Source organism: Lissotriton vulgaris, chromosome 10, assembly GCF_964263255.1.
Source record: "Lissotriton vulgaris chromosome 10, aLisVul1.2, whole genome shotgun sequence".
NCBI lineage: Eukaryota > Metazoa > Chordata > Amphibia > Caudata > Salamandridae > Lissotriton > Lissotriton vulgaris.
This window is the reverse complement of record NC_141698.1, coordinates 282,464,376-282,492,127: the sequence shown is the minus strand read 5'-3', so window position 1 is coordinate 282,492,127 and position 27,752 is coordinate 282,464,376. Positions and strand designations below refer to the sequence as shown.

General features: G+C 42.7%; 1 protein-coding gene across 29 annotated transcripts in view; it reads left to right on the top strand.

The window, feature by feature from the left end:
* The window catches only part of MAP4 (microtubule associated protein 4), a 1,807,860-nt gene that overhangs the window by 1,387,164 nt on the left and 392,944 nt on the right, over positions 1–27,752 (top strand). For all 29 annotated transcript variants that reach the window (XM_086941043.1, XM_086941031.1, XM_086941029.1 and 26 more), the window contains one exon: positions 23,914–24,011. In XM_086941043.1, the coding sequence (XP_086797169.1) occupies positions 23,914–24,011 (98 nt within the window). The remainder of the gene's footprint in view (positions 1–23,913; positions 24,012–27,752) is intronic.

Below are 27,752 nucleotides of genomic sequence, written 5' to 3'. Positions count from 1 at the left end.
ATATGGATGAGGAATTATCAGTACATCTATACTAAACTGTCATTGTATGCTTGAGCCAAATTGGTTATGTATTCTGCTGCCTATTTCCAGTTTGCTGTTTTTAGAATTTTGTGTGTGCTCTTCATTAACCTTTGTTGCGGTATGAAGATTTTAATAGAAATTTTGTCTTATCTTTTTTAAGGTAACAGATGCTTTGGGAAGAGGTGATGAATTGGCTACCCTTTGAACATTTGCCCACTTGGGCAGTACTCCGACAGTCCCCCTAAATTAGATTTATGCCCACTTGGGCGTCAACTTTTTGTGCTGACCAGGATATACGAGTCCTTCCTAATATTTTATGTTCCATGAACACTGTATTTGGTTACTTGCATGGTCAACTAAGAAATAGCTGACTTCACTTGCTAATACTGCCCCTTTTGGGAGGAGTAATATAAGTTGTGCGTAGCTCCAGTGTTTAAATACACATACGCATTTGTTTTGACTTTTGAGATGACGGGTTCGAATCTAAGAAAGTGTTTGAAATGTTTCATTTTGTTTTCATAATTGCAAGTAATATATCTATTTATGTACATGGACGAGAAGTGTTCCAAAACCATTAGAAAGTGATGTGTTTTGTTAAACCCGCTACTCTTAAACCTTGAGACAGCATCATATTAATCAAACGTAATTTCAATTGAGACTTGGTGTAAATGTTGAAACGATGCTAGTCAGTTACTTTTGCCCGTAAAAAACCTAGGGCAGCACTCTGACAGCCCCCCTAAATTAGATTTATGCCCACTTGGGCGTTAACTTGTTGTGCTGACGGGGATATAGGAGTCCTTCCTAATATCCTATGTTTTATGAACACTGTATTTGGTTACTTACATAGTCAACTAAGAAATAGCTGACTTCACTTGCAAATACTGCCACTTTTGGGGTGGAGTAATATAAATTGCGCGTAGCTCCAGTGTTTAAATACACATACGCATTTGTTTTGACTTTTGAGATGACGGGTTCAAATCTCAGGACGGCTGAAAGCGTTTGAAATGTTTTATTTTTGTTTACACAATTGCAAGTAATATCACAATTATTTATGTACATGGACGAGAAGTAAAAAAACCATTAGAAAATTATGTGCTTTGTTAAACCAGCGACTCGAAAACCATGAGACAGCATCATATTAATCAAAAATAATTTCAATTGAGACTTGATGTATATGTTGAAACTATGCTAGTCAGTCACCGTAGCCCTTAAAAAAGTTAAAAAAGTTTTTAATACAAACCTGAAATACTCATATGATGAAATAATATGAAGTAGTATTTTGTTTATGTTGATTGTATCACGTGACACGTTATTTTACTTTATTAACAATGATGAAATGCACAAAGTTTGCCCGTGATGAAGGAGTGATCCTACTCCGAAACGCGTAGGACGTTGTGTCTGCAATAAATCTGCACTTGAATAGAGGCCACGGCTCCTGTGTGATTCCTTTTCGACCATCCTTGGAAGGAAAGCGCTGGGTTGTACTTGTGGAATTTTTGGGGGTGGCTACCCCGGCCGTGAGCCCGCCGAAACAGAGGCTTGGGAACAGCTACAAACTTTGTGTATATATATATATATATATATATATATATATATATAAATTCATGTGGTTCTTTGCCATACCTTCTGAAAGGTAATGTCCCACTGTAATGTCTTCGAGTCGGACTAGGACAGATAATAGGTCCTGGCACCAAAATTGACCCCCTTTAGGCAATCCAATAACTAAAAATAAATGTGAGACACATTTACAAATTGGAGCAGTTTTGAACTCTTTAAGGCACACTATAGGTTTGTTTTTAAAGGTATGGGAGACTGCAGGCATTTGTGCTTGCATGCAATGTTTGTGGGAATATCCGGGAAATCAGCTGTAAAAACGTGTTACCCGACCAGAAAAAGACAGGCCCCAAAATATCGACCAACAAACTGTTCTGGCTGACCAGCGTCTCTGCCAGTTTTCCCGGTAGGTCTGTCCGATCCTGTAATGTACAGAAAAATGGTAGTGTTGGTAGACCCACGATTTTCTCCTATGTGCAGTTCCCTGCAGACTCTTCTAAACAGATCTTACCAGAAAGCCTTTACCCAGTACATTGCACTTGGCTTTTTGAAAATCAGGTTTTTTTCTTACACGTTTGACATTTGCAAAATAACTTGTGTAAATTGCTAACCCAAATGATAATAGTGAGGAAGAGGCTTACCTGTACATGATGGGCTCACTTTGAAGAGCTAGAGATCATGTCATGTAATCACATTGGGCAAGAACAGTAACACTGTCGGCCTTGAAAGAGCAGTGTTTCAAAGTGCATCCTGTGCTTGATTTGCTGTTAATGTATTTTTGGTAGAAGGGCGGATGTATATAACGTTTTTAAAATAGCCTTTTATTTGGGAATAATTTTCAGTGCATTTCAGGTGAGTGAGTGGATGACAGGTGCAGCGGAGGTCATAATATCTGTATTGTCTCGAGACTAGTGATGCATCTGTACCCACTCAGCTGATGTGGCAGTTTTTCATTTTGAGTTGGTTTATTTCAAAGGCGACATTTTGTATTGCGATTTTATTTTTGCTGTCCTGTTAAAAAATTGCTAATAATGGCAGATCCATAGAAACCAAGAATGACTAAATCTAAAATGGTAACCAGAAATATGTTACATTTTATTAATAAATACAGGTTTTTCTTCAGTTTATCACTGAAAAGTATGTTGAGAGACCCATCTGTGAAGGTACACAGATTGCACATGGCACACGGGTGATTGAACCACTCACTGAAATGCCGTAATGCGACAGCATTTTGGCGTGCTGGTAAATGTTTAGTTCTCCCCTGTCCATTTCTTGCTGCTGCTTCCATGTCTTTCTTAAGGCCTCTTCAGTCATCACAAGAATGGTCAATCTTTCGAAGGTCTGAAATTTGCACTGGATCTACACCTGTAAGTTGAGCCAAGCTACCTCTAGTTCAAGAAACTCCATATTCTGAGTGTCAGGATGCAGGATCTTTAATTGTAGATTGATTTTTGTACACCTCAGCAAACTTTGAATTGGTCTACTAAGGCATAGAGAGTCAATAGGTGTATTAGTATTCCCATGTTAAAACCTACATCTAGTGTGAGTCCTTTTTGGAAAACTGGTATTTCATGTGGTGAGCTGTAGCAAATGCTAAAATTGTTAGATTTTACTTGAATGGATACTTAATGAAGGGAATTTAATGTTATGACTCTACAGACTGAGAGTCCTAATTCTCGTAGGCAAGTTAGGGTACCCGTGTTAAGAAAGATCCGCCTCAGGGTTATGTCAGTTCAGTGTCTGTAGCTCTAAGGCCGTTTGGACAGAGCTATGAGTTTACCAATGTGAAAGTTCCCAGCTGATTGAGGTGGATCCCCTTTTAAACACCGATCTGTTCCAAGACTGAAAATCAATTTTTGTTATCTGAAAATAAGTACTAGCAGAAATTATCGCAAAGATGCATCTTAAAGAGCTTTTCCTCTCATACTTGTTTATTTAAGTCCTTATCCCTAAGGGGATATGTCTTGTCTATGCTGCACCTAAACTTGCAGAATTTTTTCTTTACACTGTATCCTTTGAGGAACATCATGCATTGCCCCGAACTGTATGTCATTTTGTGCAATTAAAATCAACTTTGTCTTTCCTACTCGCAAGGATATCAGATATCCTTGTGTTTTAGTGTTCAGGCTATTCTGCTGTTTTCGTACCAGCAATCTTTTTCTCACCTCCTTATGGGACGCTGATGGGGATTTAACTTCAATTTCATGACTGTTGGGAAGGGTCGGTGGCAGAGGAGTCATACGTTTTACCCTTCTCAGTTAAACATTTGAGATCCTACTTAGACAGAGCAATCTAAAGTAATCTAGCCATCTACATATTCAGTCCTTTAAATTGTCATCATTGAGCAAGCTATTACCAGATTGGATTACAGCTAAAATTGGTTTGACAACATGCCCAGTTTGTTTCTCACAATCTCGAAACTTCATCCTTTTTCTGGTCTTCATTTCCATCTTTTGTATTGTTTCTGTTCTTGTCCCTTTCCAGCGGCAGCATTTCTTATCTCAATAATACCTCTATAATAATGTATCTAAAGTCTAAGAGTATCATTACATTATAAAACAACTCTATTTGTTTGTACCACTTGTAATCATACCAATGGGGGTTAATAAGATAATGTGGTACTAAATTTTAATTAACTCAAAGAAGACAAGAATGGCAGAGCATCAAGAAAATCAGATAATAACACCTATCGCACAAGATGGAGCAACCATCCAGATAATAAGACATTTCAGGAAATTAAGTTATTAGTATCAGTTTTGCCAGAAAGTCGCTGCCTGTACCTGTAAACCATATGAATTGTTCAGGCTAATAACTCGCCCAAACACACCACAGCACAAAGTCCTAGCCCATCTTCCACCGGTCCTTATTATGCGCATTTGTCTCCGAATCTTACAGATTTTTCAGTTATTTCGTTGTCCATTCATATGCATTGGTCTGTCGGTTCGGTTCAGCAAGCTTTATTCGGTATGTGCAACAACCAGAAAAGCATTAACAAAGCTAATATAAATACAATCTTTTTTTTAAAAGAACACATTTGGCCATATATAAACAACTATATGACACAACATAAAAACATATCACTATCACTGAACGTAACAGGTAAATTCATAGCAACATGGGCAGTTCTCACATATTTTTTAAACAATGGCTTTAGTTAAAATCATCTAAGATGTAAGTAAAAGTCACAAATGAGCAAAAAGTGCATAGTGCTTTGCTTGGTTTGCTCATCACAAGGGCACAGGGATGTGGGCCCGTTTTCATTGCAGGGAAAGCGGCTTGGTGATGTACTATTTCTATCTCAATCTTACTAGTACACAACGGTGTGAAGGCTTAGTAACTGCAGACAGATAATCTTGGAAACCGCTTCTGTGATCAATTTCTTTGTGGAATATATAGGTAGTTTGCTTCCCTACTGTTCTCGTGCAGATCTCATTTTTGTGTGCCAGGAATGTGTCCTTTATCTCCTGTTTTGATAAGGATGTGACGCGTTCTGGATGTACATGAATCGTAATCTTAAATAATTCATTATATAAATCAGTGATCTATTTTATCCAAGGAATGCGCAAACTGTTGTCCAACTCGAGACAATCCTTAATGATTGTTTGAGTGAATTTTGTCTCATCCTTGGCCCAGATAGATCCCCAAAGTACTACCGGGCGGATCAAATCGGATAGATCTTTTATTCCTACTTCTTGGTGCTATAGCTCTGTGGATGCGGAGGGGGTAGACATAGAAGATGTTTTAGGAAGAAATAGCTATCTATCACATCCTTTATAGGACGGCCTTCCAGTTTTGATGCAAATCGGAAGATCCCATGTGCACTCTTTAGCATCTTTGAATGTACGTTAGTTTGTGCGTTCAGTTCCCCTTACCTGTATGTTATTCCCAAATAGCAAAAGTTATCAATGGTTTCCACTTTAGTAGTATCAATAAAAAAGGTTTTATGTTTCCAAGGTTTAAGACCACATACCAAAGTAAACGTTTTTGTTTTGTTGATTAAAAGCTTCCTACTAATAAAATTCTTGAACTTTGCCATTAGACATAGTAGGCCAACCTGGGTCCTAGACAGAAGCACAGCATCATCTGCATAGAGGAGAACCGGTACAGGGCTACCTGCAATTTGGGGTGCATCCGCCTGCACCCACTGAAGGGCTTTGTCAGCCTCATTTATAAATAACTTATAAAAGCAGAGGTGCTAAAACATAGCCTAGGCGGATATCTCGTTTGACCTCTAGATTTGGAGTGCACTCACCACGTTGCCCATACTGGACTTTGCAAGTCAGTCTCTCATATAACCTTGCTAGGAAAAAGATAATAGGTTCTGGAGCTCCAAGTTTAAGCAAAATTGGCGACAGGACAGCATGATTGACCAGGTCAAAAGCACTACTAAGGTCTGCAAAGCATAGCTATAAACTCCCCTGCTTTTCACACGTTTATTTGCCTATTAAAAGCTCAAAATTATTACATTGCTCTATTGTTCCTAGCCCTTTTCTAAAACTATATTGTGCTGTTGATAAATTCTCATTCTCAGTGACCCACTCTTCCTATCTTATCAATAACACTTTGCTCATCACTTTTACAGATGAGTCTAAATGCGAAATGGGACGGTAATTTTTAGCTTCCGATTTGTTCCCTTTTTTAAAAACGGGAATAATTACAGATTGACCCCAGGTAGATGGTGGGACCTCTGTCACTGCAAAATTGAAAACTCTGATAAAGAGCGGTCCCCATAGATCTATAGCTGTTTTGTAAACATCTACTGGTACCCCATCTGGTCCCGGTGCTTTCCCTCCCCAACTTTTCCATTCAGTCCAGCCTTAACCTCATCAAGTGTAATATTTAAGGGTATAACAGGCCACTCGCTTTGTGTTGTTCAATAGGATCTAGATACTTCATAATCTACTGGGATAAAAACATTAGTAAAATGTATCACCCATGCTTCACAGTTAACATGAGTTAATGGTAAGTTGACAGTTTCCCAGATTAATTTATTGTTAGCTGTCTGCTGCCAATGATAGTTTGTCCCACGGTATCTCCTGTAACTTTCTTTTCCTTGCTTTAAGGGCTAGTTTGTAATTAAATCTTAAATGTTTATTCATTCTTTATTCCTGGGTTTATTTTAAGGGCCTGTTTCAGTTGGTTAGAGGCCTGTGTGTAGGTGTGATCAAACCATCCCCTGCATTGTATAGTTTTTTTCCCTAAAGGGGGCAGTCAATATCCCGTCAATCTGATTAATTTTACAAAAGTTATTTAGTATCATAGTCTGGCTGACATCCTCATTGAGGCAGTATGAAATCTTTGTCCCGCATTTTACAACAATGTCATGTAATACGTTTATCGGCTCTACCCCCTCCCATTTGATACATGTACCATTTGGTCTAATAGGGGTAATGTTAGCAATAGCATCTTGTTGTAGTAGTTTTGTTGCACCATACTAGTATTGACTTAATAATACAATTATGGTCACTAAGTGCTAACTGTTCAATCCATGGTGTAGAACACATATATGTAATACTTGTAGAAATTAACACATGGTCAATGACAGAAGTTGCATTCCTACCTATAAAAGTTGGTAATAAACCACCATTAGGGTCACAGGCACATTGTAATAAATCAAGATCGTACTTCTCTATCATAGTATTTAATGCTCCTCCATAGTTACAATGTGGGAAGTGTGTACAAATATCTCTTTCATCACTCTTGTACCCACAGGCGTTAGTCCTAGACAATGGGCATATTTGTGTATTAAAATCCTCGACCCATATAATAGCAAAATTAGTATTAATCACACTTATCAGATTATCAAGCACTTTGTCCAGCTCGGATATATCAATGCTACGAGTCGGTCTAACACATTATTATAATAATTGACTATAATCTCATCCCTACCATCTTTACAATTCAACTACAAAATCTGAGTATTCTCCTATTGTAACTACTCTTTTAACAACAACCGGTAGTGTATTTGAGATGAGAATTAAAAGCCCTCCTTTTGCTTTACCTGCAGGGGACGGTACTGCAGGCAGGCCGTATGAGGCAAACCCTTCCACATATAAGCCTGATCAGTACACCAGGTTTGTTGCATACAGATTATATCATGCTCATTAATAAAATCCATCCATTTTACTTAATAGACCTGCTATGTTCCACGTAACAATTGTATAACCATTTTCTATTAATTCCCCTGGTCTATCGCTTAAATATTCACATTTTCTAACTACATCCCTACTTATATATGAGGTCTCTTCATGTGTATTTTTTATATTAGGAAGAGCGTTGGATACAATTATCAATAAATTGTTGATACTTGGTGCTCCAGTATCATATTCAGTTAACTTGTCACCAGCAGAGTCATCCTCCACTTTGAATAAACGGGCATCGCTGTGTCAATCATTATCTTGTAATGTACTCAATGTTTGATATCTATTTGATACTGTCAATGCATATTGTCGATAGTTTGGAAAAATAGAGTTCATGCTGGGGTTACCTCTTTCTAATACCCTATTTGGTACAAACCTTAAGTGTCTATAGAAAAAGCCTAGGGTTTGTAGTGTCACATTCTGTTCAAGGTGCAGTGGTGGAACTGCTCTATCCAAGGTGTTCCTTGCCCAACTTGGGCTTCTAAAATTAATAATTACACAACCTTCTGTGAGACTCTTAGCTAAGGGGCCAATCCAACTTACTCTTCTTGTTAGGAGTATTTGACTTGCATCTCCCACTGGGTAGCCACAGTTCTTATCTAGCCAGTGAATCCCTTTATTTTTTAGTGTGTCATGTGGTTCCCTTTGGCCCGGCTGTAGTGGGGGCACATTGACTATAACTGCCACAAACGGGCAGCATTCTGGTGGTAGGTAATAGTAACACCAGCTCTTCCCTCAAGGACCTTATTTTCTTCTGGCTTCGAGTATTTTGTAGTTGATTCAATTCGGGCCTGTCCTCTCTATTTAGGCATGGTTGGTTATTCCGGGTCTGTTGGCTAAGTTGGAGTTGCTGTACTAGCTCTTAGCTTCCATTTTTGATCCCTGTAAGTATTATATTACTGCCAGTTGCCATACTTGTTGCCCTATCGTTGGCAGCTATTTCATGGGTAGGCTGTACAATGGGTCCCCCCTTTGCTACATCCTTCATTTTCTCAAGGTTATTACTTGCACTCCTTTAGTATACCACTGATATTGACTATTTCACTGGTCAGTTTATCTAATTTATTAAAAAGAGGTTTTAGCATTCAATTTTTGTTGCAACAAGGTTTACAGTAAGTGTGGCTTCTAAATTTATAGTGGTGCCTTGTTTAGTTAAACCATCGTTTGCTTGGACTGGCAATTTCTGCAGCGGTCCTTTCTTACTTTTCTTACTTGTATTACTCCCTGTCGTTACATGACTCTTCTTACAACCGCTCTTTTTTTTCGGGGTAGGTGATCCGTTAGGTGTATGTACAAGTGAGGTATTGGTCTGCACATGTAATTCTATACCAGGGTCTATTACGTTTTCTGTTGCCCTTGGGGTGCCCTGTTGCCCAGAATATGTAAGTTCCCTTGGTGCATTCTCTTCTTGGGCTAGTCCATAATACTACCCAGCCACCTCTGCTAACACCGGACCTGATGCTAAGGATAAGCGGCGTTCCACTCTGTCTATTTCATAATTAACCACACTAACTGCACACACTAGAAAATAATCAATAGTGGTACATGGAGGGTCATCCCCGAATTTTTGCAATTTGCGCTTTACCATTTCTACCTCGCAAGAGCTGCAATACCTAGCCCTAAAGTATCTCAGTAGTGTTTTGAAATACTAGTATTAGTTTGTACTTTTAGGGTTGTATGCACAAGTATCTTTTGCAGATGACAACATTCACAACTAATGCTATGCAAGGTGCAGAGTGCTAGGTGCTAGGATATAGGTTCAAAATGCATTGGTCTGTCATTAAGTAATTCCCCTGTGGATCTAATCGAAAATTGGAGTATTACAGACAATTAATAGAAAACTTAGAGCAGGAACTTAATCACAGTTATCTCCAATTGACTTGAACTCTCTTAGCATGAATCAAGTCAAATAACTAAGGACACAGTTTATTTGGTAAGATCAAATAAAAATTCAGTTTGACTTTTATTAATCTGAACCAGCTCTAAGGCGAGCATGAAATTAGACAGAAGCGAGCACAGCAGATAACGTACCAAGGGCCAGATGTAGGTTGGTCGGTAACGGCCGGAAATCGGTATTTTCAGCCGTTACCGACCGGTATTCGAGAATTGGCATGTAGGGGCACAATTTTACAGAATCAGTAAATTTACCGATTCGGTAAATTTACCGATTCTGTAAAATACCGAATCGGTATTTTTACTGATTCGGTAAATCTCAGATGTAGGTGGGACTCTTCTGAGTCCCAAAGTCCCTACAAAATCGGTATTTTACCACACAATCCTATTGTGTGGTAAAATACCGAATTCAGGTGTGCATGCACATGTGTGCATGCACACCTAGCCATGTGACAGACAGACATGCCCTTAGGGCATGTCTGTGTGCCACATGGCGCACATGCCTATTTGTGGGGTGCCAGAGGGCGTCAGTGACACCCTCTGCACCCTTGCAAAATTCGGTATTTACTGATTCTGTAAATACAGAATCGGTATTTCCCATTGATTCCTATGGGCTTCAAAGCCCATAGGAATCAATGGGAAATACCGATTCTGTATTTACAGAATCGGTAAATACCGATTGTTACAGATTCGGTATTTCCACATCTGGAAATACCTACATATCCACCCTTTAGATTTACCGATTTTTAATTACCGAATCGGTATAATTCGGTAATTAAATATCGGTAATTCTAATTTACCTACATCTGGCCCCAAGCGTTCTGGTGTCAAATTTGTGGCAAAAAGTCAGGAACAAAAACAGTTGGTGGCAACAGACAACATTGGGCATCATTATAGGCGCAAGTGAGTTGCAGCACTTCATGCGGATGTGGATACCTACATATCCACCCTTTAGATTTACCGATTTTTTTATTACCGAATCGGTATAATTCGGTAATTAAGTATCGGTAAATCTAATTTACCTACATCTGGCCCCAAGCGTTCTGGTGTCAAATTTGTGGCAAAAAGTCAGGAACAAAAACAGTTGGTGGCAACAGACAACATTGGGCATCATTATAGGCGCAAGTGAGTTGCAGCACTTCATGCAGGTATGTTTATTTCACTTTGGATCGCATATACAATGGGATTGCTAAATTCACAGATTGCCAGGGTATTGTATAAATCATGCATCGCCTATAGCACCACGTAAGTATTCAGTACAAAATCAGCATGAGAGCGGCAGTTGATGTTAAAGAAAAGGTGGCAGCTAGTTTCTAATCTAAAATATTGATTGCCACAAGAAAACATGCAACAATAAATAACTGTAGAAGCTGTTCAGTTAAGGTACTAATCAGCAACACCAGTAACTTTGTACTTGAGCAACTGACTTTGTGTGTATGTCAATGTGTCTCTGCACACTTTAAAAACTTTGTGTTCTCCACTATTTGTGCTGTCTGTCTTATGCTCATTTGCCCTTGCTTTATCAAGGGTGTCTGTTGCTTACCTCTTATCCTTGGTGATCTGGGAGTTGCTTTTCATTCATCTAATATGTATATCCGCACATGACGGCCAACACAAAATTACAAACGATGGTCAGCTGATACCACCTATCGCTGTCAAATTGCATGTCTCCTTTCACAGTAGACTGCAGAACTGTGTCTCTGGGCATCAGTCTCTACTACTAGCATTCAACCAGCATGCCTCCATACCATCCTTGTAGCATCAAAAATAAACACCAGAACAGTAAGATGACTGTTGAAGAATCCGAACCTACTTGAAGACTGAAGGGGAGTCTGAATCAAAACAGAAATTCGAGTGAAGAAGCTAAGTATGTGCTATCACTCTAACATACTTTACCCTAATCTCAGTGATTATTTAGTTATTTGTGGGTCAAAAGAGAGCCATACATGGCCCACATTAAGGTATATAGGTGAATGAAGAACAGAATGAACTGATAGCTGAGACCTAATCAGCCTACCCTTCTGAAAGATTGGTTGGTGTTTGACAGTGTCTAGGGCACCTCGTCTCCCGTCTAAAAGGCAGCCCTTGTACATAATTACCAACAAGTCAGTCACTCCCCTAACATGTATAGCTTGAGCCTCATTCAGTACAATTTCATGCTTGTGGCTTTAATAGTCTAATATAGCTGAGAAAGCTCTAGTCACAGACAAGATTGCAGTTGGTCACTTTTGTAAGACCACTGGGCAAGAATTTGCTCTTTGTCAAAATGAAGCCTCTGGAAGTGACTGGGCTAGTCACATTTATTCCCAAATAAGGCAGCTACTCTGAGCAGCCTATTGGAAATCAGCCTTGTTAATCAGTTGTCAGGCCAACACCTCTTTAAGTCCGATGTAAGTAAGGTAGGACTATGCACAAGTCTAATGAAGGCCTTGAAAGACCTGTGAGTTTTGCAATAAATTAGTCAACGGTCAGTCTTATGGCTCTGAGAAAACCATACACAGTGTTTTGCCACAATGCTTCAGCTACTGTACATCCAAGGGAAATTATTTCTAGTGTTTTCATCACCTTTTTTGTCTTGAAATTATATTTGAGCATGGTTGTCTCTAGGTATTTTAGTCTGCTGTTAAGGCAACAAAAGAGTGCCATATTAAGCTATCTTTTGTTTATGATCTTTTGTTCTGCTGATAGTAATACACTCCCTAATGAAATTATTTTACTTATTGCCCATCCACTCTTCTTCAACATTACCCACACATGATTAAGATGCACTTCCAGCAGTGTTATATACTTAATCTCACCTTTATGTTGTGGTGCTGCTCGGTGTATGGTATTTTGCATTATATTTAAAACTTAAGTTAGGTATTTATTGTTGTAATAGGTCATTGGTTGGTTCTTCACAAGAATGGCTGTTAATTTGGCTCTCATCATAAATGCTTTGAGTGTAAGTGGTTGCTAACAACTAAGCATGAGGGTGTCCTGGAATATCCGTTTCAGTCCGTTGGGTACCGCAAACGGCTGTAGTTTCTAAACGATCTTGCTTAGTAATTCAAATTGTAGATCACACTTTGTCTAGTGGAGATCGCTATCCAGGAGGTCTCCAAGGAATCCTGGCCAATCTTTGGATTCGGTTTTGCCTACATTTGTATGGCATGCAAAATCTGATGCAAAAGTTTAAGCCCTTATTTGATTAAGACGTCTAGTCACAGATCCCTTAATTTCAAATTATCCCAAGGCATCAGATTGGATCTGGAATTTTTATCATGAGCAGGAAGTGACGTGCATTGTTACCTGTGCAGGCGGCACCCCAATGCGCCAAATTCAGTTCTTTTCTTTATGCGCCGGTCATTGCACATCCGAAGAGAGCTAACCACAATCTTTTTTTTGACTGACCTGTTTAACTTGTTTTTCTCCTGGTGTGTCAGGATGTACACTTGAAAGGCAGGTTTCAAGGCCTGTGGCACATGTAATTGGCAGATGTCGGTGATGGACCCTCATCTTGTTTGCCTTTGGTGCCTTGAGCGTGACCACGACTCAACGACCCTGTCGACTGCCACGCCATGCACACCATTGTCTTGAGGGAGTGCTGCCTCAAACTCCTTGCCTTCTGAAATGCGACACTGTAATAATCTCGAACCCGGTGAAGAGGGAGATCCCAGGATCAGTCGTGGAACCCAAGATCCTTGTGGAACTCCTAGATTTCGAAAGTCCCACAAGTGCAGGAAAAGTAAAGTCGAAGAGGTCTTCAACTTGGTCCTGTTCGTTGAAGTCATCCAACGAGACAAAGGATCCTTATTCGAGGCCTGACTCCACGGTTGAGCTTGCACCTGGGCCAGCTCTGTGCCTCCTTGAGTTTCCGGGAGCTGGAGCGACTCCCGCCTCACTTAGTGAGTTCTAGGAGGCCATGCACCTCATATTTGGGAATTGAGTTTTAACGGGGTAACCCACGTAAAACGACCAGACCTGGGTCAGTAATACAGTACAATACAGTGGCGTTGTGGTAGCAATTCATTTAGACAAACGGGAATAAAGATAAAGCATACACCACAATTGATTTTCTATGATGCTCAAATCAAATTTAATCTCAGAGTTGAGTGGCATCAAATGCGATTATGAAGTCAAATCATTTCTCAGTGGCAACACAGTTGCTCCAATAGCTAGAGGTACGATAAAAATATTTACAGTGCTCTTGGTGTGAGGGGAGAAAAAGAAGAGGTAGAGTAGATGGTGGTGAATCTGTGAGTGAAGGACAGGGAAAGGTGTAGTGGCATATATACATCATTTATACATATAGTAGAAACTTTCCAGCCTAACATAGGTCTATTGTTCCTGAATTTAAACATAGCTCAAATGTACATGTTAATCGTAACAATTGCGATTCTCATATTACCATGACTAGAGAATCTGGATTTCATTAAAGACATGGAGGCTGGCATTATGCATTTACCTTTAATGCAGACCCAAGCAGCTGCATACATCACAATAAAAACATTCCAAATAGAACAAAGGCAACAGGCAAAGTCCACAAGGCAACAACAGACAGCCTCTTTTAAAAGAGTTGTAGATAAGTCCTAGATGAACTTGAGACATAAAACTTGAAACATTGTAGTAAACTTAAAAATTTCTTTAAAACTTGAAAGGAAGATGGAGGTGAAGAATCCAAGGAATAAGGACCAACGATGAAGTGGTGGTAACATCCGTAATCAAGGAAGTGGTGGTAAAATCCGTACTCAAGGATTATCTGAAAAGAAAAAGAAATGAGTCCAAGAACCAGAGAGAAAGTTCAAATATTCATAAACATAGAAATAGTAAAAAACATATTGAAAGACAAAATTATGCATAACAATAAAATGTATAAGATAACATTGTAAAGGTGGGAGGGAGGGATAATGTCAGCCTCAGTGTCTTTAATGAAATCCAGATTCTCTAGTCATGTTAATATGAGAATCGCAATTTCATTACAAGACCGGAGGCTACATTATGCATGTTGGTAACTTTCTAAAACAACATCAGACATATGTTGAATAGGTTTACAATAGTGACGTGCAAAGCTACTGGCATTAGACCAGTCTGCGGCCTTCAAAATGTCGTCTAACTTACCTCCAGACCAAATGGATTTACTGGCCATAGCACCTCTCAGAGAGTGAGCTTGAAAAATATTTAAATCTATGCCCACCAAACTCATAGCGGTTTTGATCCATCTAGCGATAGAAGAAGAGCTAATTCCTTTGAGGTTTAATAAAAGAAATAAGTAATTGATTTACATCAGGAGGGCGGAGATCAGACATTCTAAGATCATATTCTTTCATGCACTGCACAACACAGAGGTTTGGGCAAAGATCAAAACGAGGATAAAATATTGAATCAGACATTGTCTTCGTTCTTTTATGAATATCAAATTTGACACCAAACATATTGTAAGAACGGTTAGTAACCTCTAGAGCTCTGACTTCAGAACTTCTGTATAAAAGAGTAGCTAATTTAATAAGAGAGATTCTTCCTATTAAGGAGAGAATTGGGAGGCCAATTATTAAAGAGATTGAGAATCAAATTAACGTCCCAAAGTGTATCATATCTGGCTTTAGGAGGTCTCTTTAGACGTATACTTTTAATAATTCTACAAATCAATACATTTTTACCAATAGTCTTCCCGTTAACGAGAGAATGACCAGCAGAAATAGCAGATCTAAAACAGTTGACAGATCTGTAGCTAAGTCCCCTATCAAATTGTTCAACAAGGAAATTAATGATGTCAACAATAGGGGCATCCAAGAGATCCAGGTCCCTTTCCATGCACCAATATACCCAAACTTTCCAGATTCTATTGTATCTGTAGTGTGTGTCAGGTGCCCAATATTCTCTGAGGAGAATAGAAGCCGATTCCGAAAGGCCTGAGATTTCGTTAGATCTCCTGACACTCTCCAGGCAAGAAGGGATAAACTCCTGTTCCGAATTAGGGGGTGAAAATGTCAGTCTCTTTGTAAGTAGATTCCGTATGGAAGGAATCAAAAAGGGAATGCTGCAATTCATTTCTAGAGCAGTCGGAAACCAAGCCTGGGAAGGCCAAAAAGGGGTTATCAAAATGAGAACACGGTTCTAATCTCACTTTCCGAAGGACCCTCTGAATCATTGCGAAAGGGGGGAAAAGCATAACCCTGGATTTCCTTCCATGTTTGAAGGAAAGCATTGACTGCTAGAACACCCGGGTCGGGCATCCAGCTGAAATTATTCTGGATTTGAAATGTCAATCTGCTCGCAAACAGGTCTACTAGAGGGCCCCAAATTCGATTCAGAATGTTGAAAACCAAAGTGTCCAGTTTCCAATCGCTGAAGTCTATGAGGAAACGCGAGTTCCAATCTGCAGAGGTGTTCACTGCTCCCGGAAGGTATTCCGCTCTGATCGCAATCTTGTGTTCTAGACAAAACATCCAGAGCTTCTTGGGCAGGTCTGACAGGTCCGCAGATTTGGTCCCTCCAAAGCGATTGATATAAGCCACAGCTGACATATTGTCCATTTTCAGAAGGACAGATCTCCCTTGAAGGCAATGTCTGAAGCTCATGAGAGCATAACAATCGGCAGTCAACTCCAGGTAATTTATATGGTGGAGAGATTCTTCTCGCGACCAGATACCTCCAGTGCTTTGATCTAAAAGGCAAGCACCTCATCAAGCACCCGCATCTGATTCCAAGATAAATTCTGGGGTTGAACCAAAGATAGCTTTCCCATTCCAAGCTTCTAGGTTGTTCAAACACCAAATCAGTTCCGAACGAGAATCTTGATCCAGGTTGATACGATCTCCATACCAAAGTCCAGATCTCAGAGCTCTCGCTTTGTTTCTCTGAAGAGCGCGATTATTGAGGGGACCCGGAAAAATTGCCTTGATGGAAGAGGAAAGAAGGCCCAGGAGTCTCGCCAAATCCCTGAGGGATAGGTCTTGACGTTTGAGAACATTTTATTTGCTTTTTTATCTTTGATATTTTCTTTGAGGGAAGGAGAAGGAGGCAGCAAATTGTATCGACCGTGAACCCCAGAAATTCTAGAGATCTTGAGGGAATCAGGGATGATTTCTCCTTGTTTATGATGAAACCCAGACTCTCTAAAAGATCCATAGCAAATTTTAGATCTTTGTTTAGTTGTAAAAGATCCTGGGCCATGATGAGGATATTGTCGAGGTAGATGATCAGACGAATACCCCTTGATCTTAAAGGAACCACTACTCATCACCTTGGTGAAACACCAAGGGGCGGAAGAAAGGCCAAAAGGAAGGGCTTGAAACTGGTATAGATGACCCTTCCAGAGAAACTGAAGGAAGTGTTGATGGATTTTCGCCATAGGAATGGTAAAATAGGCGTCTTTGAGGTCTAATTTGACCAGCCAATCGCCTTCCAGGAGTAAGTCCCTGAGAAGATGGATGCCTTACATTTTGAAATGAGAAACTTGTTAAGTTCTCTCAGGTTTATGACCGGTCTCCAACCTTTGTCTTTCTTTTCGACTAAGAAAAGGTTGCTTATAAAGCCTAGTTCCTCGATAGGTATTTCCAAGATTGCACCCCTCTGAATCATAGAAGAGATTTCCTCTTCTATGATTCTTTGTTGGTCTGAAGAAAGGGTAATTTCTTTCGGGAAAGAAAATTGATTAGGTATCCTTTCGAAGTCTATTGTAAAGCCTCTTACAGTGTTTAGAACCCAACGGTCCCGAGTAATCAGTTTCCAATTTTTTAGGAAATATTTTAATCTGCCGTCCACCTTTGAAGGGAAAGAATGGGGAAGTGGATGAGGAACACTCATCTGAGGGATTACTTTGATAGCTTGATCCACGTGATCTGAATCCCCTGCCCCTTTGTCCTCTACCTCTTTGGGGGTAGAATTGTGGGTTGTGGTATTGTTGGAAGCCTCTACCAAAACCACGACCTCTGAAGTTGGCCCTTTGGTTGTATCGGCCGGAAGGAAGGCCCCGTCTTCCGGCCCGTCCAAAAAGGTTATTGCTGTTATTAAATACTTTGCGCATATTTTTCTGCGGCTTATCAAGGGCAGTGAATGTCAAAACATATTTCCCTATTGATTTTATCAGTTCCTCACCAAAAAGTAAACCTTTCTGGTTTTGGGTGGGTTCCTTATCTGCAAGATCACTACGTTTTGGGTGGATCCTAGTAAGGACAACTCTACGCCTCTCGCCGTTGATGCTTGCATTAGCGTTTCCCAAAAGTATAATGGCCCTATGGCTCCATCCTCTTATCAAGTCTGTATTGAGACGGGTGCCCTGCGCATGGCTCTCTTCAGCCAAATCGAGGATCCTTGTCAGAGGACCAAGGACGTCAAGGAGACGATCCTGACAGGTCTTGAAGGGTTTTTCTTGCATTTTCTGGGATCGCGCCCAATTTTGAAAAGGAACTTTATTAAGTCAGGATCGAGGTTGGGGGTATAACGGGTCTTGTCCCCAACAGAGGGTTTAGAACACTCAACCTTTAAAATGTTGCGAGTTTCTCTTTCCAAGGGTTTTCGGACCCATTTCCTTATAAACTTCGCAACATGATCCTGAGGGCACCATTCAGAACTGCGCGGATGTCTCAAATTCTGAGGTGAGAGCATTTCTTCACCCAAGGGATTATGGATAACGTCTTTTGAAGAAGGAGCATCCTCAACTGCGTCTCCGAAATCCTGGTCCTCCTCATTGAGGTCGAGGACGTATTCATCAATGAATTCAGAGTAATCGGATTCGTCATCGTAAGTGCCAAAGTGAGCACTTCTTGTATGTGTCGTCTTGGACACCTGTATTATTTGTGTCGCTAAGGACACCCATGTGATTTGAGGTGCGAAGACCTCCATCACTCCAAGAGGTGCTAGGACCTCCCCTATTTATCGAGGTGCTAAGACCTCCCATGCTCAAATCATCATGCTTGCTCTTTTTCATTCTTTTACCTCCGGGTCTAAATTGTAAAAATTTGGTTACTTCTTTGTCCTGGGAAGGACGTTTTTATATAAGATGGATACTTGATTTAACCTCAGAATGAAGCCTCTTTTTAAAAGAATCCTTATCCATATTCGGTGTAGGGGCGGAGGCCTCATCAGAATCTGTAGATGAGATAATGAATTAAAAACAAATGGAGGTAAAGATCAAGGGTAATTAAATGGAGGCAATGGAAAAAACAAAAATAATTTTAGGGTTTGTTATAATTATTTTTTAAACTTATTAAATATTTAGCAGGTATAAGAATTAGTCTAAAATGAATAGGGATAATCAGCACAGATTCCGTGTGAAAAACGGAGTCAAAACGCTGTAGAACTAAAGTCTTAACTGCCTCAATTGCAAAGAATCAACGAGCTCGAGCGAGGAGCTTCAGCAGTTGCTATAACAACCCTCCCCCGGCCTCGGATTGTGATAGCGAGGGCCGAGGGAGAAAGAGAAATGCAGTTAGCAACGAGGCGACACTGCGTCATTGTTGCCAATGGTCATTCCTCTAAGCGTCCAACGCTAGAGAGGAGCGTGTACGCTATGAAAAAGCAGACAATATGAACAATAAAACGGCAAATAAATAAAACAATGTTTATCGCCAAGAGATACTCACCTGAAGAGGTATGGGGAAATAATTCTCAAAAGTATTCTATTAAAGAACACGAGCGGGAATAAGTGTTTTTCGGGGCAGAGCGAGTAGCTGAAAAGGCAATCCACCACAAGACCACGAGGCGAGGGAAACACCCCTGCCAAAAGAGTCCGGCAAGACCCGACAAAGGTAGGAAAAGGGGGGCATCCCGCAAGCAGTACAAGGGAGATAAAAAGCGGCAATAAAAACAAGGGCAGATGAAGTATCAGCGACGGTCAATGTGTCCAAACCGCCTCGTCTAAAAGAACGGAAGTATAACCATCAGTCAGTCAATAAAAAACGCACGCAGACAGGGTAAAGGAAAAAAATCTCCGTAAATTGGAGATTAGTAGAGGGAAGGGGTGCGAAAGGATAGGGGGGGGGGGGAATCAAACCACACCATAACCACCCTAGAATCAAAAATAAAGGACAATAAGTACAATATAATGTATAAGAAAGATAGTCAACTTATCTGCTTGGGATACGCATTTAAAAGAGGCTGTCTGTTGTTGCCTTGTGGGCTTTGCCTGTTGCCTTTGTTCTATTTGGAATGTTTTTATTGTGATGTATGCGGCTGCTTGGGTCTGCATTAAAGGTAAATGCATATTGTAGCCTCCGGTCTTGTAATAAAATCTATCCTAAGAGCTTGTATAGGGGTTGTATGTGGTCAACGTTTCGAGAGCCGGACGACCACGAATGAGACACCGCTTGGATTAGTTCCCTTACACGAGAGAATCGTATACCGCGTTAGCTTTGGTGTCATAGTTACTTATGGACTTCCCTTGAACGCACAGTCACTGTCCCTTATTCACAAGTAGGTGCTCTTCTCAGCCTTTTCCTGATGAAGAGACCAATGTGAGGAATGAATTCACCCTCATCCCTAGGGGTCGAAAAGTTGACCACATACAACCCCTATACAAGCTCTTAGGATAGATTGTTACGATTAACATGTACATTCGAGCCCCAATTTCCTCATGCAACACCCTACCCGGAAGAGCTCTGTGGTCCAAGCCTGCATGTCCTGCATAACTTTTGCCGCATTCCCTACCAACCCACCGGATAGGGAATCCAATAGACTGTACACTTTAAGAAAGAAAAAGTTTTCTTCCACCAGCCTAGCACTGTGGTCCGTGAAGACTGAATGCCTTTTGGCCCGTTACTCCCATTACTTGTGGGATTCGGTTGTGCAGGTGCTGCCTATGGCACCAGATGAGGCCTGTGTCATACTCTCCAAGCTATGGCTGATGGGAGAGATGCAGCTAAGTTAATGATTCTGTGTGGGCTGAACATGACTGAGTCACTGGGCAGAGCGGCTTCTTACGGCGCCATGCCTGGCTCAGAATAACTGGTATTTCGAGGGATGTCCAAGCGCTGCTTATGGACTTGCGCTTCAATGGCTCCTGTCTCTTAGGAGACCAAGCAGACTCCCTGCTGGAGCGCTTTAAGGATGGCAGAGCTACAACCAGGTGCAGCTGTGTCTTACCCGCCCAGTCACCACAGCTTGCAAGGTGCCCAGCCTCTGCATTACTGAGGAAGCGGTAACCACAGACCCTGTGGGTTGGGCCAGTTCACCACTCCCCCAGCAGCCGCAGCCTCCAAACTCCTTTAGTTTGCACTCTTACCATCATGGGCAATACGTGGGAGGCAGGATAAGTCATTACTTGTGCTGCTGGAGGTCTAGAAGATCAGACCGCTGAGTTCTACAAAATGTCCGAAGTAACTACTCCCTCCGCTTTGTGGCTTCCCCTCCACTCATGCCTCCCACTTGCGACAGGCTGATGGAGGACAATCTCTTCTTGCTGTGCCAGGAAGTGATGGTTCTCTTAACCAAGGCGGCCATATAGAAGGTGCAGACGCCAGAAATAGGTTGTGGTTGTTATTCCCGCTACTTTCTGGCGCCCAAGAAGGACAGAGGCCTGTGCCCACTCAATTTTTTCCTCAAGAAAGAGAAGTTCAAAATGCTCATGGTAGCTCAAGTCCTGTCTGCCCTGGACCCGGGACACTGGATGGTAGCTTGGGACTTGCGGTACGCTTACTTTCACATTCAGGCCCTGCCTCCCTACTGGCGTTGCCCAAGGTGGCCCACAAGCACTTTGTTTGCTGTGCTTCCTTTTGGCCTTACCAGCGGCCCTCATGTGTTCACCAATGTGATGGCAGTGGATGCAGCTCGTCTGCTGAGATCAGGGTTTCCAGTCTTTCCCTATCTCAATAACTGGCTGTTGAAGACGGGCTCACCTCCAGACTACAGTGGACCTCCTACATTCGTTGGGGTTCACTATCCGCATGCTTAAGTCACATCTGACTTACACTCAAACACTCCCTTTCATCAGAGCTATTCTGGACACGGTGCAGTTACAGGCCTGTCGTCCCGAACGTCGAGTCCAGGTATTCAGGTTATGATACTGATGTTTCAGCATCTATCGTGGATTTCGGGTTGACAGAATCTGATTTTTCTTGTCCTCATGGCCTCCTACGTACTGCTTGTGACACATGCCCACTGGTAATGCTGTCTCCGCAGTGGGATCTGAAGAATTGGTGGCTGCAGCATCAGGGGAATCTCACCGACATGGTCCCGATCTTAGAGGAAAATGCAAAAGATGTGCATTGGTGTTAACATTGGGTCAGCGGCAAACCCCCTCTCTCTTCCCCGAACAGATCTGACAATGGTGACAGACGTCACTCCTGGAATGAGGTGGCTATCTGAAAGAGAAGGAGATTGGAGGCCTCTAGTCTTCAGCGGAATCTGGACTCAACATCAACCTTCTGGAGCTCATGGTGATCCGGCTAGCATTAAAAGCCTTTCTGCCCTTCATCAAGGGAAAGCTGGTGCAGGTGTTCACGGGCAACACTGTCACCATGTGGTGCTGCAACGAACAGGGCCAGGTGGGGGTCGCTGACCATCTGTCAAATGGCCCTGCATCTCTGGACATGGCAGGACCATCCGGGCATTTCCCTGGTGGTTCAACACCTGGCGGGCTCTGTGAACTCCACTACAGCGAACTCAGCCGAAGTTGCCTAGCAGATCACAAATGGCATCTCCATCTGGAGGTGGTGCAAGGTCTCTTTTAGCTGTGGGGAGAGCCTTGGTTAAATCTGTTGGCCACCGCCGAGAATGTCAATGTCAGTAGTTCTCGGCGCTGGAGTTTCCAAGGCGGCTCTCGCTCAGTGACGCTTTTCTGCTTGAGTTGAGTTCACGCCTCCTGTAAGCCTTTTCGCCCACACCACTCCTGCCCAGAGTTCTCAAGATCGGAAAGGAACGGGCAATGCTTCCTTGTAATTCCGGACTGGGCTCAAAGAGCTTGGTATTCTGAGCTTTTGAGCATGGGCATCATTCCTCCGACCAGGCTGCCTCTTCTGTAAGATCTTCTGTCACAGCAGCTGGGGAGGATTCTCCACCCAAACCTGTCAATGCTCCGTCTTCATGCGTGGAGATTGAGCAGCGACAGTTGACAGCGTTCAACCTTCTGCCCAAAATCTGCATTGTTATCTAGCCAGCAAGTCGTCCTTCCACCAAGACTCTAGATGCCTGCCGTTGGGGCAAGTTTGTGGCATGATGTGCAGAGAAACAGGTTGACACTCCGGCTTAACTATTCTGATGTGCACTCCCTTTGAGCCGTTGCACAAAAGTCCTTTCTGCCAAAAGTTGTCACTGCCTTTCATGTGGGCCAGTCCCCCATGCGCCTACTTTTTATGCTCCTTCTCATCCCTCTAAGGAAGGAGCAACTTCGCTGCCTGGATCCAAAAAGAGCATTGTTCTACCGTGCCTGCACGAAAGAATTCCGGATGGATGGCCAACTCTTCGCGGGGAATGTTAGAGCGAAGAAGGGAAAGGCTGTGCAGAAACAGACCATCTACCAGTGGAACGTGCTCTGCATTAAAATCTGCTAAGCATTTGCAAAGAACCAACCCCTGGAGGGCTTGCATGCTCATCCCACTAGAGCCAAGGCTGCGACCACTGCGTTAGATCGCGGAGTCCCGTTCCTGGATATCTACCAGGCAGTGACGTGCACCTGTCTGCACATGTTCACAAGTCATTGCTGTGTGGAGAGTCTGGTCCATTGGGGCATGCATTTTGCCAGTTCGGACTTGCAGGTCTTTTTTGGTGTGAAATTGTTTTGCAGATCCACCTCCGGAGAAGTGTTGCTTGGGTATTTGTTCCAAAATAAGGAGTCTAGGGCTACAAGTATCTATAAGATGAACCTGTTAGTCATCTTCAGTAACATCTTATCTGGCAGAGACTCTAGCCAGAGATTCATCATTGAAGGTGTCCTGTGCATAACAAAGCAAGCTGCAAAGTCCTTTCCATCCATACATACCCACCATAATATCCCTTCCAGTTGAATTTTTTGTTACTCAAACTGATCACTCGAGACAGACTGACAACTCGTGCTCAACACACCAATAAAGCCTTAAAGCTTATAAAACCCTCCCAACTCCGCACTAGTCTCGCAGCCCATAAACATTTATCTTTGAACCACTCCTGTAAAGGTATCTTAAACCAGGCCATCACCCACACAGCATAGCTACTTAACTGTCTGGCCAGCTATGTACCAAGTGCAACAGAAAGGACAATATCCTTTGACACACCCCTGACAGTTGTAGATTTTGCAAAAAGTATTGATTGCTCAACCCGCAAATCATTGAGCCACTGTTTCTTCTTGCATGTTGATTCCAAGAATATTTTCTCACGATTACTAAAACAAATTTTTCCCATTTCTTATACACAGTAAATTTGGAATTCTCATCCATAGCTGAGGCCATTTCAGGAAGTATCACCGCACCGCCCAGCAAAGAGCTCCCACCAAGTCCAGAGAAGAAAGCGAAGGTATGTAACTCTTGCTTTGAAGTGGATTTACTTTCTGTGCAGCTTTGCTAATTTGTTTTTTGTTAGATTTTCATCATTGCTTATTTCTTTTGAGTGAGAGAATTCTGTTTTCTGAGTTGAGTAGCCTGCAAAACAGACCAAGGCACTTCTAATAGACCCCTTACTAAAACGTTCAATGGTTTTTATGCTTTCTATTAGAACATGTTTGAATTGCTGTTTATACAGATTGTAAGTAAGACATTTAGCGCTGCATTAAAATCATAAAATTAGAGAACTGATAAAGTCAAATACATTTAGATATTGAGGTAGTCCTTAGTACCAGTGGTCCCAAAAAGATTAATTTATTGAATTCACAGATTTGTAATTTAGAACACTATAACACACTGTAAACATATTGCATTCTCCTGTCTGTTTTGGTTGCGTTGTTCTATTCGAGGAGCATTCAAATTAAGAATTTGCTATTTGTTTCGTAAGTAATTGAAAAAGAAATTCTGCCTGCATATAAATTATATAGCATGTCAAATTCAGTTTCACAGTATGAAACCGCTTTTCTTGGCAGGTAAAAGTATACAGGAGACTAGTCCATCTAATACACCTTTCTGCCTAACTCAAGTGCAATCTATACCCTCTCGTTAGAAGAATGTGTGGGAGGACTGTTAATAAAGAGTTTTTTTAACAGAGCCATCAATAATGGTTTAAAGTAAGTCTACAATTCTCTTTAGTTCATTGCTTTGCCTAGCAGTGAAAGTGTGTCATGCTGATGATCTTTCCACATGCTGGCAAAACTAATCCATCTGCCTCACTCTCACATGTTCTTGTGGTGAGGATATCTTGTACGTCATAGTGCACCAACAGGGCACGGTGGGGTTCCTATATGGGAGAATCGAAATTTGCCTAGCTAGTGTGACGGTAAGTTTCAATTCCATTAAGGACATGGAGGCGAGGATTATGCTTTTCTTTCTCCGCCATTTATTAAAACACAAAACGCACAGCAGCCAAGAAAAGCTCTTATTGGAACATCATCATCGGTTTTAATAAAAGGAAGAAAACATCAAATAAAATCAACATAGTGCAAATGTCCCAGACTTTAACTTCAAGTCCCAGCACTCCAACTTGTAAGGATCCGAGGGTAGTCCTTTCACAGTGTCCATTATCCTTATATAAGCAGTCCCCTCTCTCCATTCTTCCTCTTTCTTCGCGAATTACGGAACATCTTTACTGGTCCTGTTTGGCACCATCATTACCTAGTGACAAAACACAACTGCGTGAGAGTTGTACAACCAGATGCATGTCAGCAATACAACACGGACATCAACAGGCATGAAATGAACAGCATCAACTGGAAACCTACGTACTTACTGGCATACGGGCGGGACGTCACACACGGACGATCTGGGTGGGATAATCCTTGCCTCCGTGTCCTTAATAGAATTGAAACTTACCGTCACACTAGCTAGGCAAATTTCGATTCTATGGCAGGACCGGAGGCTCAGATTATGCTAGTTTAAAGCTTACTCACCACCAACCTAGCAATGTCCACCACTGGTTTGAAGTAAAACTTCTTAAAAGTGGACTCTGAAGACCAATCCGCTGCACGCATCAAGTCCTCCAAACGTGCACCTACTGCAAACGCCTTGGAGGCCATGGCCCCTCTGGCAGAATGTGCCCCAAAACGTTTAGTATCGATGCCTGCTTCTTGCATGACCCAGCGCACCCACCTGGCAATTGTGGGGGAAGAGACTGCATGGTGTGGGTTTCGCAAGGCAATCAACAACTGACGTTCACCCGGAGGGCGAAGATCCCAAGTCATGTCCTCATACGCTTTCAAACAGTCCACAACACATAATTTCGGGACATCCACAAACGCAGGATATGTAATGGTTCTGGAGCCAGACTTGGTACGGCGGCCAACCGTAAAGGTGACGCCCTCAGGCGAAAACACCTGTGCGGACACATCCAGAGCTCGAACATCAGACACTCTGCGACACGACACCAAGCATAACAGCATGGCCAACTTGGCCCGCAAGCTCCTTCAAAGACAAATATCTATTGGCCTGCCAGGAGAGAAACAAATTCAAAACCACATTCACGTCCCAGAGGACGGAGTAACGCGGTTCCGGCGGCAAAGCCAACCGGACACCTCGCAAGAGCCTGCACACAAAAGGATGTTCACCCACAGGGGAACCATTCACCGGCAGGTGCGCAGCAGAAATCGCTGAACGCATGGCATTGATAGTGCGATACGCCAAACCCGCCGTAGCCAATTCTGTTAGGAAGTTCAGGATGGGAGCCACTCCTGCGACCAAGGGATCCAGGTCATGTCGAAGACACCAACGTACCCACTTAGCCCAAGCGGACTTGTAGCGCTTCGACGTACTGGGAGCCCAGGCTTTGGCCAAGAGTCCTTCAGCCGGTCGCGAAAGGCCTGGGAGCGACCAGCGTCACCTGAAAGCCTCCATACCATGAGGTGGAGAGAACCCTGCACGAGGAGGTGATGAGGCTCCTGATCCGGACTGAGAAGCAGGTGAGGAAACTGAGGGAGTAGGATTGGAAAATCCCAGGAAAGTTCCAGTAGAACTGGAAACCACACTTGCGACCTCCAGAATGGAGTCACTAGGACCAGCTCCCCTTTCTGCCGGCGCAGCTGAGCTGCTGTCCTCGTTATCATGGAGAAGGGAGGGAACGCATAAGGCGACTCCCGACTCCAGTCCTGAAGAAACGCGTCCGTGGCTTCCGCCACCGGATCCGGCCTCCAGCTGAAGAACCTCGGAAGTTGATGATCCAACCGTGAGGCAAAGAGGTCGATCGAAAAAGGACCCCAGAGGCCGTCCAGCCATCGAAAAACCGATACATCCAGTTTCCATTGACTGAAATCCCGTAGATACCTGGAATGCCAGTCCGCTACCTGATTGGACTGACCCGGCAGGTACTCTGCCTGCACCGACACATGATTGTCCAGGCAATAGGCCCAAAACTCCTTCACTAGATTCGCTAGCGCACGGGACCGAGAACCTCCCAGATGGTTCACATACCGAACGGCTGAGACGTTGTCCATCTTCAAAAGGACACACGACTGCACCGCGTCCTTGGTCCAGCACCGAACCGCAAAGGACCCCGCCAAGAGCTCCAGACAGTTGATATGCAACTTCTGCTCCTCCGGCGACCAGGCGCCGCCTGTAGAAAATTCTCCGCAGCGAGCGCCCCAACCTGCCCTGCTGGCATCGGACTCGATCACTAAATCCGGGACCACCCCAAAGATCGCCCGACCATTCCAGGCTTCCATGTGAGAAAGCCACCACGTCATCTCCTCCTTCACCTCTTCCGAGAGAGGAACCAACTGATCGTAAGACAAACCTCTGCGTAAATGAAAGGCTTTGAGGCGCTGAAGGGCTCTGTAATGCAGCGGCCCTGGAAAAATTGCCTGTCTGGAAGAGGACAGGAGGCCCACCACTCTGGCAATCTGCCTCAGCGAGGTGTGGGACCTCCCCACAGTCTGCCGCAACACATGACGGATCTTCGACAACTTGCGGGCCGGAAGACTGAGGATGGACTCGACAGAGACTATGACAAAACCCAGGAACTCTATCCGTTGCGAGGGAACCAGAACAGACTTGGACTCGTTTATGACAAACCCCAAGCTTTGTAAAAGCGACACCGCCATCTGCAGGTGTTCGCGCAGCTTCCGAGGACATTGGTCCAGCAGCAAAATGTCGTCCAAGTAGACGATGAGACGGACGCCCT